Below are 10,983 nucleotides of genomic sequence, written 5' to 3' on the forward strand. Positions count from 1 at the left end.
TTTGGAGAAAATCATTCTCGATTGCAACCACACAACTCAAACACACATGTCGTTCAAAAATTATATATTTGTACCTTCTAATTTATAAATAGTAACATATCACAAATTATTTTTCAAATATTTATAATAATGTCACTCTCTTGTTTCAACTCCTGATTAATTCTAAAGTATTTTATTTAATTGTCAAATCTTAATAAATTGCTAAGTATATTTTCATGTCATTTACAACTAGTCATTCAATCGTCCAATGATTAAAGAAATTCATTCTCCATTCATGATCAAATAATTCAAACAACTAGGCAATTTAGATCAATTTATTATCAAAGACCTTTATTCTCATTACTATCATTGACCTGATAACAAGTCTCACAAATTTAATCAAGGGCATCATCAACATTTATCCAACAACAAAAACATACATGATCACATAAAGAAAATAATCGCCATTAATTAATCCATAGATAAAACAAGAAATAGTTCATAAATACTACTAGTACATAACATATTGTATCTAGGTAGTCCCATATTTCTAAAGACTACAATTTCTTGAAAGTGATTGGAGCTCCATATTGTGGACATAGAAATATAAGAATAGTAGGAGCATGTTGGTAAGTTGGAGCAAGTTCAAAGGAGAAACTCATCAACATCATAGCTATTGCTAATTTAGCTTGTATGATAGCTAAATTTTGCCCAATGCAGTGGCGAGCGCCTAAGCCGAAAGGCATGAATGCCATGGGTCTTTTCGCTGCTTGACCGACGCCGCGCGCAAATCTTCCTGGATTAAATTCACTCACATCGTCTCCCCATAACTCTGCATCATGATGGATTCCTATAAACGGTATAAGTAGCTCTGTCCCTTGAGGCAAATTCAAAGTCCCCAATGTTGTATCTATCTTCGCCCGTCGGATTGTTGCTGCAAGAGGTGGATATAGTCGGAGGGATTCGTTCAGGATCATACCAAGCTGACATTACAAAGTTGAACCACATGAATTATAAGTGAACATCTAATACGAACTCATAACTTCAGGGTTGAATGTGCTTACCGTTTTAAGTTTTGCAATATCGTCCTTAGATGGGGTGTCACGTGCTCCACAGACGTTGAAAACCTCGTCACGTGCAAGTTGTTGCCAGTGTGGATTCATGGCTAATAGAATGGTTGTCCATGTCAGCAAATTTGAGGTTGTATATTTGCCAGCTAAGAACATGGTTTTGCATTCTTCTACAATGTCATCAACTTTGATAGCACTATTTGAATAAGTTGAATTACTAGCTTTGATCATTACTTCCAACAAATCCTTCGGGCCTTCCTCCGATTGATCACACTCTAAACTTTTTTTCCTATGTTCAATTAGCTTCATCAATGAATTTCTAACGTCTTTGTCCAATTTCCAAGAAATTATGTTCTTCTTAGTAGGCAAGAACCTGTCAAAATATAAAGAAATAACACCTTTCAATTTTAGTTACGCCAATGTTTTGAAATTGAGTACGTATTTAAATTTAATGATGTCCATATATTTGAGGTGTGACATTCATTCCATTCATTATCGCTTCAGGGTTCTTGTCCTTTACAAATGTGGATTCATTATTTCATTCACCTTGTTGGATAACGTCAACATCCTGCCTATGACAAGATTCACGAGGGGGTTGGGTGGTCCAAATTAGAGTCATGATCGAACATGACGCTTGCGTGGTGAACTTAGTTAATAAATAGAGTTGTGTCCTTACAATCATTTATAACTTTTGGCATAATGGTAAGCGTTTGATCCTAACACACCTCCTCTTGCATGCCTAGAAATTAAAGGACATTCTTTTATCCAGTTCGGTGTGTACTTCTATCCTTACAACAGTCCAGGACTCTAAGGCCCACATTGGATCGGGTCTGACTCTAATACCATGTCAAATAAGCCCTTAGGCCTAACTCACACATTAGAAACTAGCTTAATGGGTCAAAGATAGAAGGATTGTGCAAGTCTTATAAGGAGGCAAGTCTTATAAGGATTGTGCAAGTCTTATACCATACAGGTGAAAGAGTTCTCGTCTTTCACCTGTATGGTATTCATTTCATTTCATTATTTATACGTACCTAAACCCGGGAATGAAAAGTTGATGAAAAGCATTAGTGGCATAAACCAATTGTTGTGCTTGCAACTCAAAGATGGCTTTTCCATCTTCATAGCTGCTTCCAAACACCGTATGTGTAATCACCTTTTCAGACAAGCTCAAGAACCATTCTGAAACTTCTATTTCCACCTTGCCATCCTTCGACATTTTTGACGACCATTTGGTCAACATATCCTTCATACTCTTCCCCATCGTAGGAATCATTAGCTGTTTAATTAAGAAAAGGACAAGATATAAATTTTACGTACAAGTTAAACTTATTTCGAGAAGAAAGATAGTCCAAACATAATTACGTTAAGAAATTCATAAAATATGTATAAATATTAAATATAATTAGTATTTAAGTTTATCTACTTGCCTTGAGATTTTCTGAGTAAAATGTTTGAGTTAATATCTTTCTATGGTGAGCCCATTTTTCTCCTCTGAGACTGGACAAACCATCGCCTTCGAGCTTCTTGGCGGATGGAGGTGTTTCAATTTTCTCAAAGTTGTCTGATTTTACAAGGAAGATATCTCTAATAAGCGTTGGATCTGAGATGAAGACACGAACTGTTGGCCCAAACCACACAAGAAATGTTGCACCTGTGCCATGAGCCCATGATATATCACAAAAAAATATTAGTAACATGTTATTCTAGGTTATATTCCCAATCAATTTTTATATTGAGTGTTTAAGTTTTATATATGTATCGTCATGTAATTTACACTCATGTCATCAATCTTTTATCTGTTGTAGCAGATAACCTATCTTATTTTTAAAATTACAAATCACATCTTCTATGAAGGTGTGTGTAAACAAAAATGAAGGTGTTTATGCACAACAATACTTGCTTTTGAAATACTAGTTACCTAGCTATACCATCAACTCATAGAATCATATATTGAATAAAAAATCTTACACATCGTCAATGCATATAACTAAAACTCAATTTACTACTAATTCAAGTTCAAGCACAAGCCACTGACATATAATAGACAGAAATAGTTCCTTTTGAGATACGATTGGATTTAAGTTATATAAACTGGACTATATTATGATTTAATTTGCAATTAAACACCCCTTATGCATAACCTAGATATTGTTCTTAGCCAATTCAAGCAGATCCAAATAGTGACACAAGAAATTAATAGAATTTAAATTATTAAGCATACATATAATCAATAGAAAATTGAGAGTAATTAGTACCATATATATTCTTCCAGTGATGGTAGAAAGAAAAGACTCTAGGAACAATGTCATGGGATAAAGAAAAGTTTTGAGAAGAAGAAGGTTGTAAATCAGCAATTTCTTTTAGATTTCCCAACAAAAAATTATATTTAGGACCCCTAATCCCTTGCTTCAAAAAATGATTTTGAATTCTCCTTGGTCTCCAACAGAGATTAATCACCACTTTCTGAACAATTAACAAAACAAACCAAAATATAATAAGATAACATAACCAGTAATCTTCCATATGCACCACTAATCAATAATTAACAACAAGTTAATTTCTCTAATTCTAGCAGAAATATGGCTCCCTATATTTGGTTTATAAGAGTATTGAGGTGAATTAGTCTATTTATATATATTTGTTGATTAATAAATATGTCTCATTGTCCTTTGTAATCAAAACAAAATATTATCTTAATAAGGAAATATAATAAATGGTTCACTATTAGTATCTCAGAATGCTAATAAAATCTGGGTATATATCCTTCCAAGGTAATTAATTTAATATATATCTTATTAAGGATGGCTTGATTTACTTTTAAAAAATTGGAATGTAGAAATAATTGAGGGCTTGGAAAGATTTGGTGTCATAATTGTTTAGGAAAAAAAATTGCTCATTTGTTGGAAAGAGATTTCCACCCTAGATAAATGGTTTATGATGAGTAAAATACTTTTTCCATAAATAAAATTGGCCAAATACATAGGCAGCTCCTTTGACTTGTCCTCAATTTTCATTTTGACATATATTCTACCTCAACTTTCTTTCATTTTAATTCTTTAATTCCATTTTTTTAATGTATCATTTAAATACAAAATACTGATTTTTATAATTTTTTTATTTTTATTTATGTTCTTCTATAATTTTGTATGGGAAAAGGGTAAAAAATATTCCTTAACCTTAGTTTAATAGTTGACTATATCCCTACCGTTAAAACGAAGTTATTCTTACCCCTGCCATTACTAATTTCATCATTTGTACCCTTCAATTGACGGAAATCTCCAAATTGACTCAAATTAACCCGATTTTTTAAAAACAACCGTAAATGGTATTAAGGGTATATGTGCTCTAGTTTTTGGACGACAGGGCACCAATGTCTCAAAAATATGACGGAGGGTATCTGCATACCATTTACAATAGTTTGGGGGTATATTTATCTTTTTTGCCTTTTAAAATTCACATTCATCCATTAATTTTTGTACAAAAATAAACGTATGAATATTATTTTTTAAAAAAAATATCTTTATATTTTTGCATGAAAAATAACTAAAGAAAGATGGTAGGTAGTATAGATTATATATAAGAGTAGTATTTAAAGAATTTTTTTTTCTGTATTTGACTTTTTTAATACTCTAATAAAATTACATACGAATTAAGCGAAAATCGAATTTGACCCGAAAATTGGCGACCCGACTTGAAGACTGGATCAATTTCTGACCCTTCATTTCTCAAAGGCCATGAACTAGACGATCCTCTTCTCGCGCACACGAACAAAATCGTCTCGAACAGTTCAGTCATCGCTGACGCACGCTACGTTCTTCTGCCATCCGCTACTCACCGGCACAACATCCTCTCTGTGAATCATGAGTAATATTTTCTGTAAATCCTAATCTCGATTTGGATTTCATTGATTTGTTGTCAAAATGAGCTGAATCTTTTCACTTTTGCAGGTTTAGGGAAGAAGTTCAGAATAGGATTTGACGGTATCAACTTAACTCTCAGCATCGATTTCTAATTCATTATCACTTATTTTCCTGTCATTCCTGTGTGAAATTAGAAGCTTTTTTCTTTCTTAAATTCAGGATTTGGAAGAATCAATCGGTTTATTACGAGAGGAGCTGCCCAGAGGAATGACTCGAAGCTTCCCAGTAGAAATGATGCACTGAAGGTATCAATTTTTAGGATATTTTTATTGCATTGTAGGCAGAGTTAAATTGCATGAGTGATTTGTTGCGTCTTTGTTCTAATGATGAACTATAAAGCTCTGTTTGTTTGATTTGAAGCTTCGGGTCATCTCATGTTATTTTGCTTAAAAATCAGACACATGTGATATCTTCTCTTTGTCTATTATATTACATAAGTGATAGCGGAGGAGAATATTATTTGATAGTAGTTGAGAAAGTTAATTTGAACACTGGAACATATAAAACAGTTAATTGAATTTGAATAATTGAAAGTTGTGAAGTCGAATATAAATGGAATGTTTTCCATTTTGTGGCATCAGAAAATGGAAAGAGTGCTATAAAAAAGTTTGAAATGGAAGAAGTACAAAAATTGCTTCAACATAAAGCAGGTCCCGTAGGAGCAATGGAATTGGCTCCAATTCTTATTTGTATTTAGATAGCTGTACTTAATTAATGCTACATACAGTACAACATCTCCTTCGTTATGATTGAAATTGTAAGTGCTTCTCAATTGACAAGAACTAAAAACTTTGTGCTAAAGATAGGACGAGTTGGAAAATGTGTAGCTTATACCATCCATCATGCTTTTCTAACCTTGTAATATGACGTGTTTTTTCCAAATTAAGAGGCTACTGAACAATCTAATGAGTTTGTGCAGAGGATCTTTACCTTCAATAGTTTCTTTTTACTATTTGGACCTGGTAATGAAATAGAGTTGTTCACAAGTGTTCATATAAAACTTTGGACAGGAGTAAATTAGCTTCCAAGAAAGATTGTTCTAGAGTAGACTTGGCTTTGTTTTCCTTTATTCTCTGTCTCTTTTTTTTAGCATATGAATCCACCAGATGATCATGCTGTGCAAGGGCTTAATTCCAGGTCAAAATAACCTGATTGCTTTACCAAAGCCAGAAAGTCATATAATGCAATGCTTCTTTTCTTAAAACATGAAGTCAATTTATTGGGATAATTTTGTCCATTGTACTACAAACAATTCCTTTATCATTTTGTAGTCCAAAGAGTGCAAAACCTTCTAATAGTTTATCAGTGTATTTGAGGTGATAACACTTCATCTTGGTATCAATTTTCACTGAATAGCCCTTGCTTTCATTTCACAAATGGTAAAGAATATAGAGGATTTTCTTGATGAGGGAGGGGTAAAATGGGTTGGGGAGTTGAGGTGGCATGCCACGTGATGTCTACCTCATCAAAATGTCAGTGCCACATGGTATTGTGTGTCCACCTTGGACAATCATAACAGAGGAGGGGTATATTTGAATCATATAGTTAAAGGGGGTACGGATAGTATAATGTAGGTAAACTTGATCCTTTTCACATAGTAGAGGGGCAAATTTGACCATTTTTCCTAAAACAAAAGTGGAAAATAAGTAATGATAGTAATGACAACAAGTCTGAAACTTATTCTCACAAGTAGATATCACCTATATGCATCTTTTTCTTCCATTATGCCCCATCTTTAGCTAAGTTCGCATTGATGTCAAAGATTTGTAAGCCTTTTGAGACAACTTTCCAAGTTATATTAGTTCTACATAACACTTTCACTCACCATAGTTTCGTGCCTAATAACCGGTGCCTCAATAGGTCAATGTAGGCCATGTCCACACCATCTCAAGTGGCTTTCTCACATTTTATCCTCAGTGTGTGCTACTTGCACCTTTTGATGAATGTACTTATTTTTAATTTGATCTAATTTTGTATGACCGTACATTCATGTTAGCTTCCACATCTCTACAACACTATCTTGTGGAAATGTTGGACTTTAGCAACCCAACATTCATTACCATATGACATTGTATTTCTCAGTCATATGATGAGAAAAAATGCATCATTCGAGAAAAGTTCTCATAAGGTGAAGTTTGGAAATAGAACAATTTTTTCTGTCATGTATCCTCGATTAATGCTTCCTCAAATGCTATGTTTCAATTCTCAATTCTAATAGTTAGCTAAAGGTTATGTATTATAGGTCAATACTACTCTACTAGCACTAATAGGCAGTATAGGAGAAGACACACTACACCTAGGAATCAACCAAACATAAACATTGTTCTTTTCTTTCTTTTAGGTGGATCTATCACAAGAATGGAAGAAGGCTAGCATTGCTCCCCTCCCATATATTAATATGACTTGTTTTGCCAATTACGATTCTTTTCATTCCAACACAATAACAACAACAACTATGCCACAGTACTGAAAATGTTGGGGAGGATGGCTATAGTTGTCTTGCCAACTACACTTATTTATTTCAACAATGAAGGATAAAGATACAGAACAGGAGATACTTGGAGGTCTCGTTGAAGCCTCCTTTGCATCTATGGTATTCCAATGTATTTGCATTTTCCTGAGGAAGTGCCATATAACTGAACCTCTCATAAACTTTGTTCTAATTTAAACTGGTGGGGTTTTAGACAGTGTGACATGCCATAGAATTGCATCATATACTTGAATTTGCTTTTGACTGTGCCAATATATACTTTATGCCATAGATTGCAACAATAGTATCTTTCAGGTGAGCAATTGCTCATCTACAAGGATATTAATTCCATGCATTCCTTGAAGTTGGTTGTGCTTACTGTAGCAAATGGAAAAAATGAAGGTTTATTTATGATATAACACCACCAAAGAGATAAAACTCTTGCTTTTAGCTCACGAGATGGATAAAATATTTCAAAGTAGCTTTTGTTCATTTGATTTTCATTTCGTTGAACAATTCTTTGCTTATGTTGCGATTAGGAGCTATAGTGTTCTGGTAAATTATTGCATTGAATGCCTTATAAAAGCACATAGAGTAATTTTCAGCTGATCAAACTATTTCTATTATTTATTTTGAAGCATGGCCTGGATGGACTTGGATCTGCTGGCTCGAAGTCTTTCAGAGCACTTGCAGCCATTGGTGCTGGAGTGTCTGGGCTCCTTAGTTTTGCAACAATTGCTTATTCTGATGAGGCAGAGCATGGACTAGAGTGTCCCAGCTATCCCTGGCCTCACGAAGGCATCCTCAGTTCTTATGACCATGCTTCGTAAGTACTTATGTGCTGCTACATATTGTTAAAGTTTCTTAGTTTATATTCTTTTTTTTTTTTTTTGATAACCGAGAAATCCGTCTGTGACCCGCCCTTTGGACCAATCACAGCCTTCTAAACTCGGTGAATAATGGGCCCACCCCTCTACCCTTCTCCACTTAAATACGGGGCTTCGCTTTGCATGGTGTGGGGCTTGAACCTGCGACCTAAGCCACAAATCCTCCACCTTTTGCCACTTGAGCTAGGCCTTGGGGGCAGTTTATATTCTTTTTTGATTGGTAAAGATCTGGTTCATTAAGTTTTCTCTTAGTTATTATATATCATATGGAAATATTTGTCCACAGACAAGTAATTCGGCCTGTGTTCTTACAGTATTTTCCCGTCTAGAGAAGGGATATCAATTTTCTTCTTTTCAAACGCTATATTTTACACTAGGTTTCAAAGAAGATGCAATAACCAATTAGCTTGTGTGCCTCCATCTTTATTTAATACAGGATCCGTCGAGGTCACCAGGTTTACCAACAAGTTTGCGCGTCATGCCACTCAATGTCTCTAATTTCATATCGTGATCTTGTTGGGGTTGCGTACACAGAGGAAGAGACCAAGGCCATGGCAGCAGAAATTGAGGTGGTTGATGGGCCTAATGACGAAGGTGAGATGTTTACCCGTCCTGGGAAGCTGAGTGATCGTTTCCCTCAGCCTTATGCAAATGAAGCAGCTGCAAGGTTTGCTAATGGAGGAGCCTATCCTCCTGATCTAAGTCTAATTACTAAGGTACTGATTATCTTCTAAAGTTTGACAAACATATGATCTGCATTGCCTGATTTATTCCACTTTTCAGGCTCGTCATAATGGTCAAAACTATGTTTTTGCTCTTCTAACTGGCTACCGCGACCCTCCTGCTGGTGTCTCGGTAATTCCTGTCTCAAGCTGCTTTTGCTTTATGACTATTTTTCTTTTGTTTGAATAGAAGAACTAGTAGATACAAACAGTTATGTATGAAAAAAAGATAGTGTGCATCTGAAGATATTGCTAGGAGATATTAGTACTGTCCCATTCCAATTTAGTTGGTTAACCCTGCTTTGTGACTGGGAAAAGCCTTGCCTTATTCAAGAGTATGAGGAAGGAGAAGAATAAGCATTACCTCGGTCTTTTGATACCAATTTGTCAATATTTCTTCATTTCAGTAGAACTCATTTTTCTTCTCAACTCACATTATAGATTCGAGAAGGACTTCACTATAATCCTTACTTCCCTGGTGGAGCTATAGCAATGCCTAAAATGCTTAATGATGGTGCCGTTGAGTATGAGGATGGCATCCCTGCAACCGAGGCACAGGCAATATATCTTTCCCTTTACCCCCTTACATCTGCTTTATGTTTTGAACCATTTCTGTGGAAGTTATAATGTTTACGCTGACAGATGGGAAAAGATGTTGTCTCATTCTTGTCCTGGGCTGCTGAGCCAGAGATGGAAGAGAGAAAGCTGGTATGTTGCAACTTCACCTTCCTCCATTCCTTGCATCTATATCAATCCGTGCTTTGTTTATTAGTTTGTGGGCACCATCTTTTTAAATTAGAAGTTCTTCCAAAAGTGTTCATTGGACAAAATGATTAGTAATATATATGCTTGTATGCTTGCTGAATCCTGAAAGAATCGAACTTGCTGAGAGTATCCCACATAACACCAAGTTTAGTGTCCTACTATCACATTCTGAGTAGCTGATTTGCATGCATGTCGAATGTCAGTCGATCACCCCATAAGTTGTGCCATAATATATTCCTGACTCTTGACATATTTGAATTTCTACAGATGGGTTTCAAATGGATATTTGTTTTATCTCTCGCACTTCTCCAAGCAGCTTACTACCGCCGTTTGAGATGGTCTGTCCTCAAATCTCGCAAGTTGGTCCTTGATGTTGTCAACTGATATCGAGGATTTCGAAATGTACACTCTAAGCGTGCAAGGGCTTAGAGAATAATATTACTAATCATTTTGTCCAATGATTCGAGTTTGCAGCGTTATACAATATAGTCTAGACTATAGACAATAGAGTGCAATTAGAACTGTCTCTCTGCAGGTATTCTTTTTGAGGGGTAAATAAATAACTACTTAACTATTTATGGTACTTGTATCTTTCAAACGAGAACATTATTCTTGGGACCTGACGTGGGAATGTCCAGTACGTTTCTTCTCTTATCTTTTATTGTTAAAGGATGAAAAAGTCCCATTATAGTTCATGGGTTGAGACATTGATAGTTCACAAGTCAAGAGAAGGTTTAGTTAGTTTATAATAAAATGTTAGATAAAATGTGAACTTAACAAACGACGAACAAACTTGGGACACTATAAAGATATATCTGTCCTACCCTTCGGGGTGGCCCAGTGGTTTGGGCTTGGGACTTCCATGTTGGAGGTCTCAAGTTCGAAACCCCTTGCCAGCGAAAGCAAGGGGTTTGCCTTCTGGGTCGAGCTCGTCGCACCGGGCTTGCCTAGTGCGGGTTACCTCTCCTATGTGGTTTGCGAGCTATTGCATAGGAGCGGGGGTTTTACCCTGTGCGCACCCAAAGGGTAGCGGCTGCGGGTTTCCCTTGTCATCAAAAAAAAAAAAAAATACTAATTTTATTTCTTTGAAATTTTGTTAGATTCTTCTTTTCTCTGGAAAATATATTTATATTATTTGAGGAAAAAATAAATTATAAGAGCAATTTA

At 35.3% G+C, this 10,983-nt stretch overlaps 2 protein-coding genes across 3 annotated transcripts; one reads left to right on the forward strand and one right to left on the reverse strand.

Moving 5' to 3' along the window:
* Positions 1 to 536: 536 nt before the first annotated feature.
* LOC125874395 (cytochrome P450 734A1-like) lies at positions 537 to 3,603 on the reverse strand. The gene is made up of 5 exons (XM_049555276.1): positions 3,308 to 3,603; positions 2,480 to 2,703; positions 2,084 to 2,328; positions 1,044 to 1,422; positions 537 to 962 (listed from the first exon to the last, which is right to left on the reverse strand). Exons 1-5 carry the CDS (start codon positions 3,573 to 3,575, stop codon positions 537 to 539), a joined length of 1,542 nt encoding a protein of 513 aa, XP_049411233.1. The 5' UTR covers positions 3,576 to 3,603.
* A 1,135-nt stretch (positions 3,604 to 4,738) lies between these two features.
* On the forward strand, positions 4,739 to 10,402 carry LOC125874805 (cytochrome c1-1, heme protein, mitochondrial). 2 transcript variants are annotated; one of them, XM_049555837.1, is made up of 9 exons: positions 4,739 to 4,916; positions 5,000 to 5,032; positions 5,132 to 5,217; positions 8,081 to 8,268; positions 8,766 to 9,045; positions 9,113 to 9,184; positions 9,493 to 9,609; positions 9,694 to 9,759; positions 10,084 to 10,402. In XM_049555837.1, the coding sequence occupies exons 1-9, from the start codon at positions 4,913 to 4,915 to the stop codon at positions 10,198 to 10,200; spliced, it is 963 nt and encodes a 320-aa protein (XP_049411794.1). In that variant the 5' UTR covers positions 4,739 to 4,912; the 3' UTR covers positions 10,201 to 10,402. The 2 variants fall into 2 exon arrangements, with proteins under 2 accessions (XP_049411794.1, XP_049411793.1); XM_049555836.1 differs by having other exon boundaries at positions 4,775 to 4,928.
* The last annotated feature ends 581 nt before the right edge of the window (positions 10,403 to 10,983 follow it).

The sequence above is a fragment of the Solanum stenotomum genome, chromosome 8 (genome assembly GCF_019186545.1).
Source record: "Solanum stenotomum isolate F172 chromosome 8, ASM1918654v1, whole genome shotgun sequence".
Classification (NCBI taxonomy): Eukaryota; Viridiplantae; Streptophyta; class Magnoliopsida; order Solanales; family Solanaceae; genus Solanum; species Solanum stenotomum.

What these genes read in the sequence shown, in the direction of transcription:
- LOC125874395 (XM_049555276.1), bottom strand. Translation starts at nt 3,575, where the DNA reads ATGGAAGATTACTGGTTATGTTATCTTATTATATTTTGGTTTGTTTTG. An exon ending in TTTACTCAGAAAATCTCAAG is followed by an intron (nt 2,329 to 2,479) that starts GCAAGTAGATAA and finishes TTAATTAAACAG; the next exon opens with CTAATGATTCCTACGATGGG. An exon ending in CTTTTCATTCCCGGGTTTAG is followed by an intron (nt 1,423 to 2,083) that starts GTACGTATAAAT and finishes ATATTTTGACAG; the next exon opens with GTTCTTGCCTACTAAGAAGA.
- LOC125874805 (XM_049555836.1), top strand. An exon ending in GTAGAAATGATGCACTGAAG is followed by an intron (nt 5,218 to 8,080) that starts GTATCAATTTTT and finishes TTTATTTTGAAG; the next exon opens with CATGGCCTGGATGGACTTGG. An exon ending in TCCCTGCAACCGAGGCACAG is followed by an intron (nt 9,610 to 9,693) that starts GCAATATATCTT and finishes TTACGCTGACAG; the next exon opens with ATGGGAAAAGATGTTGTCTC.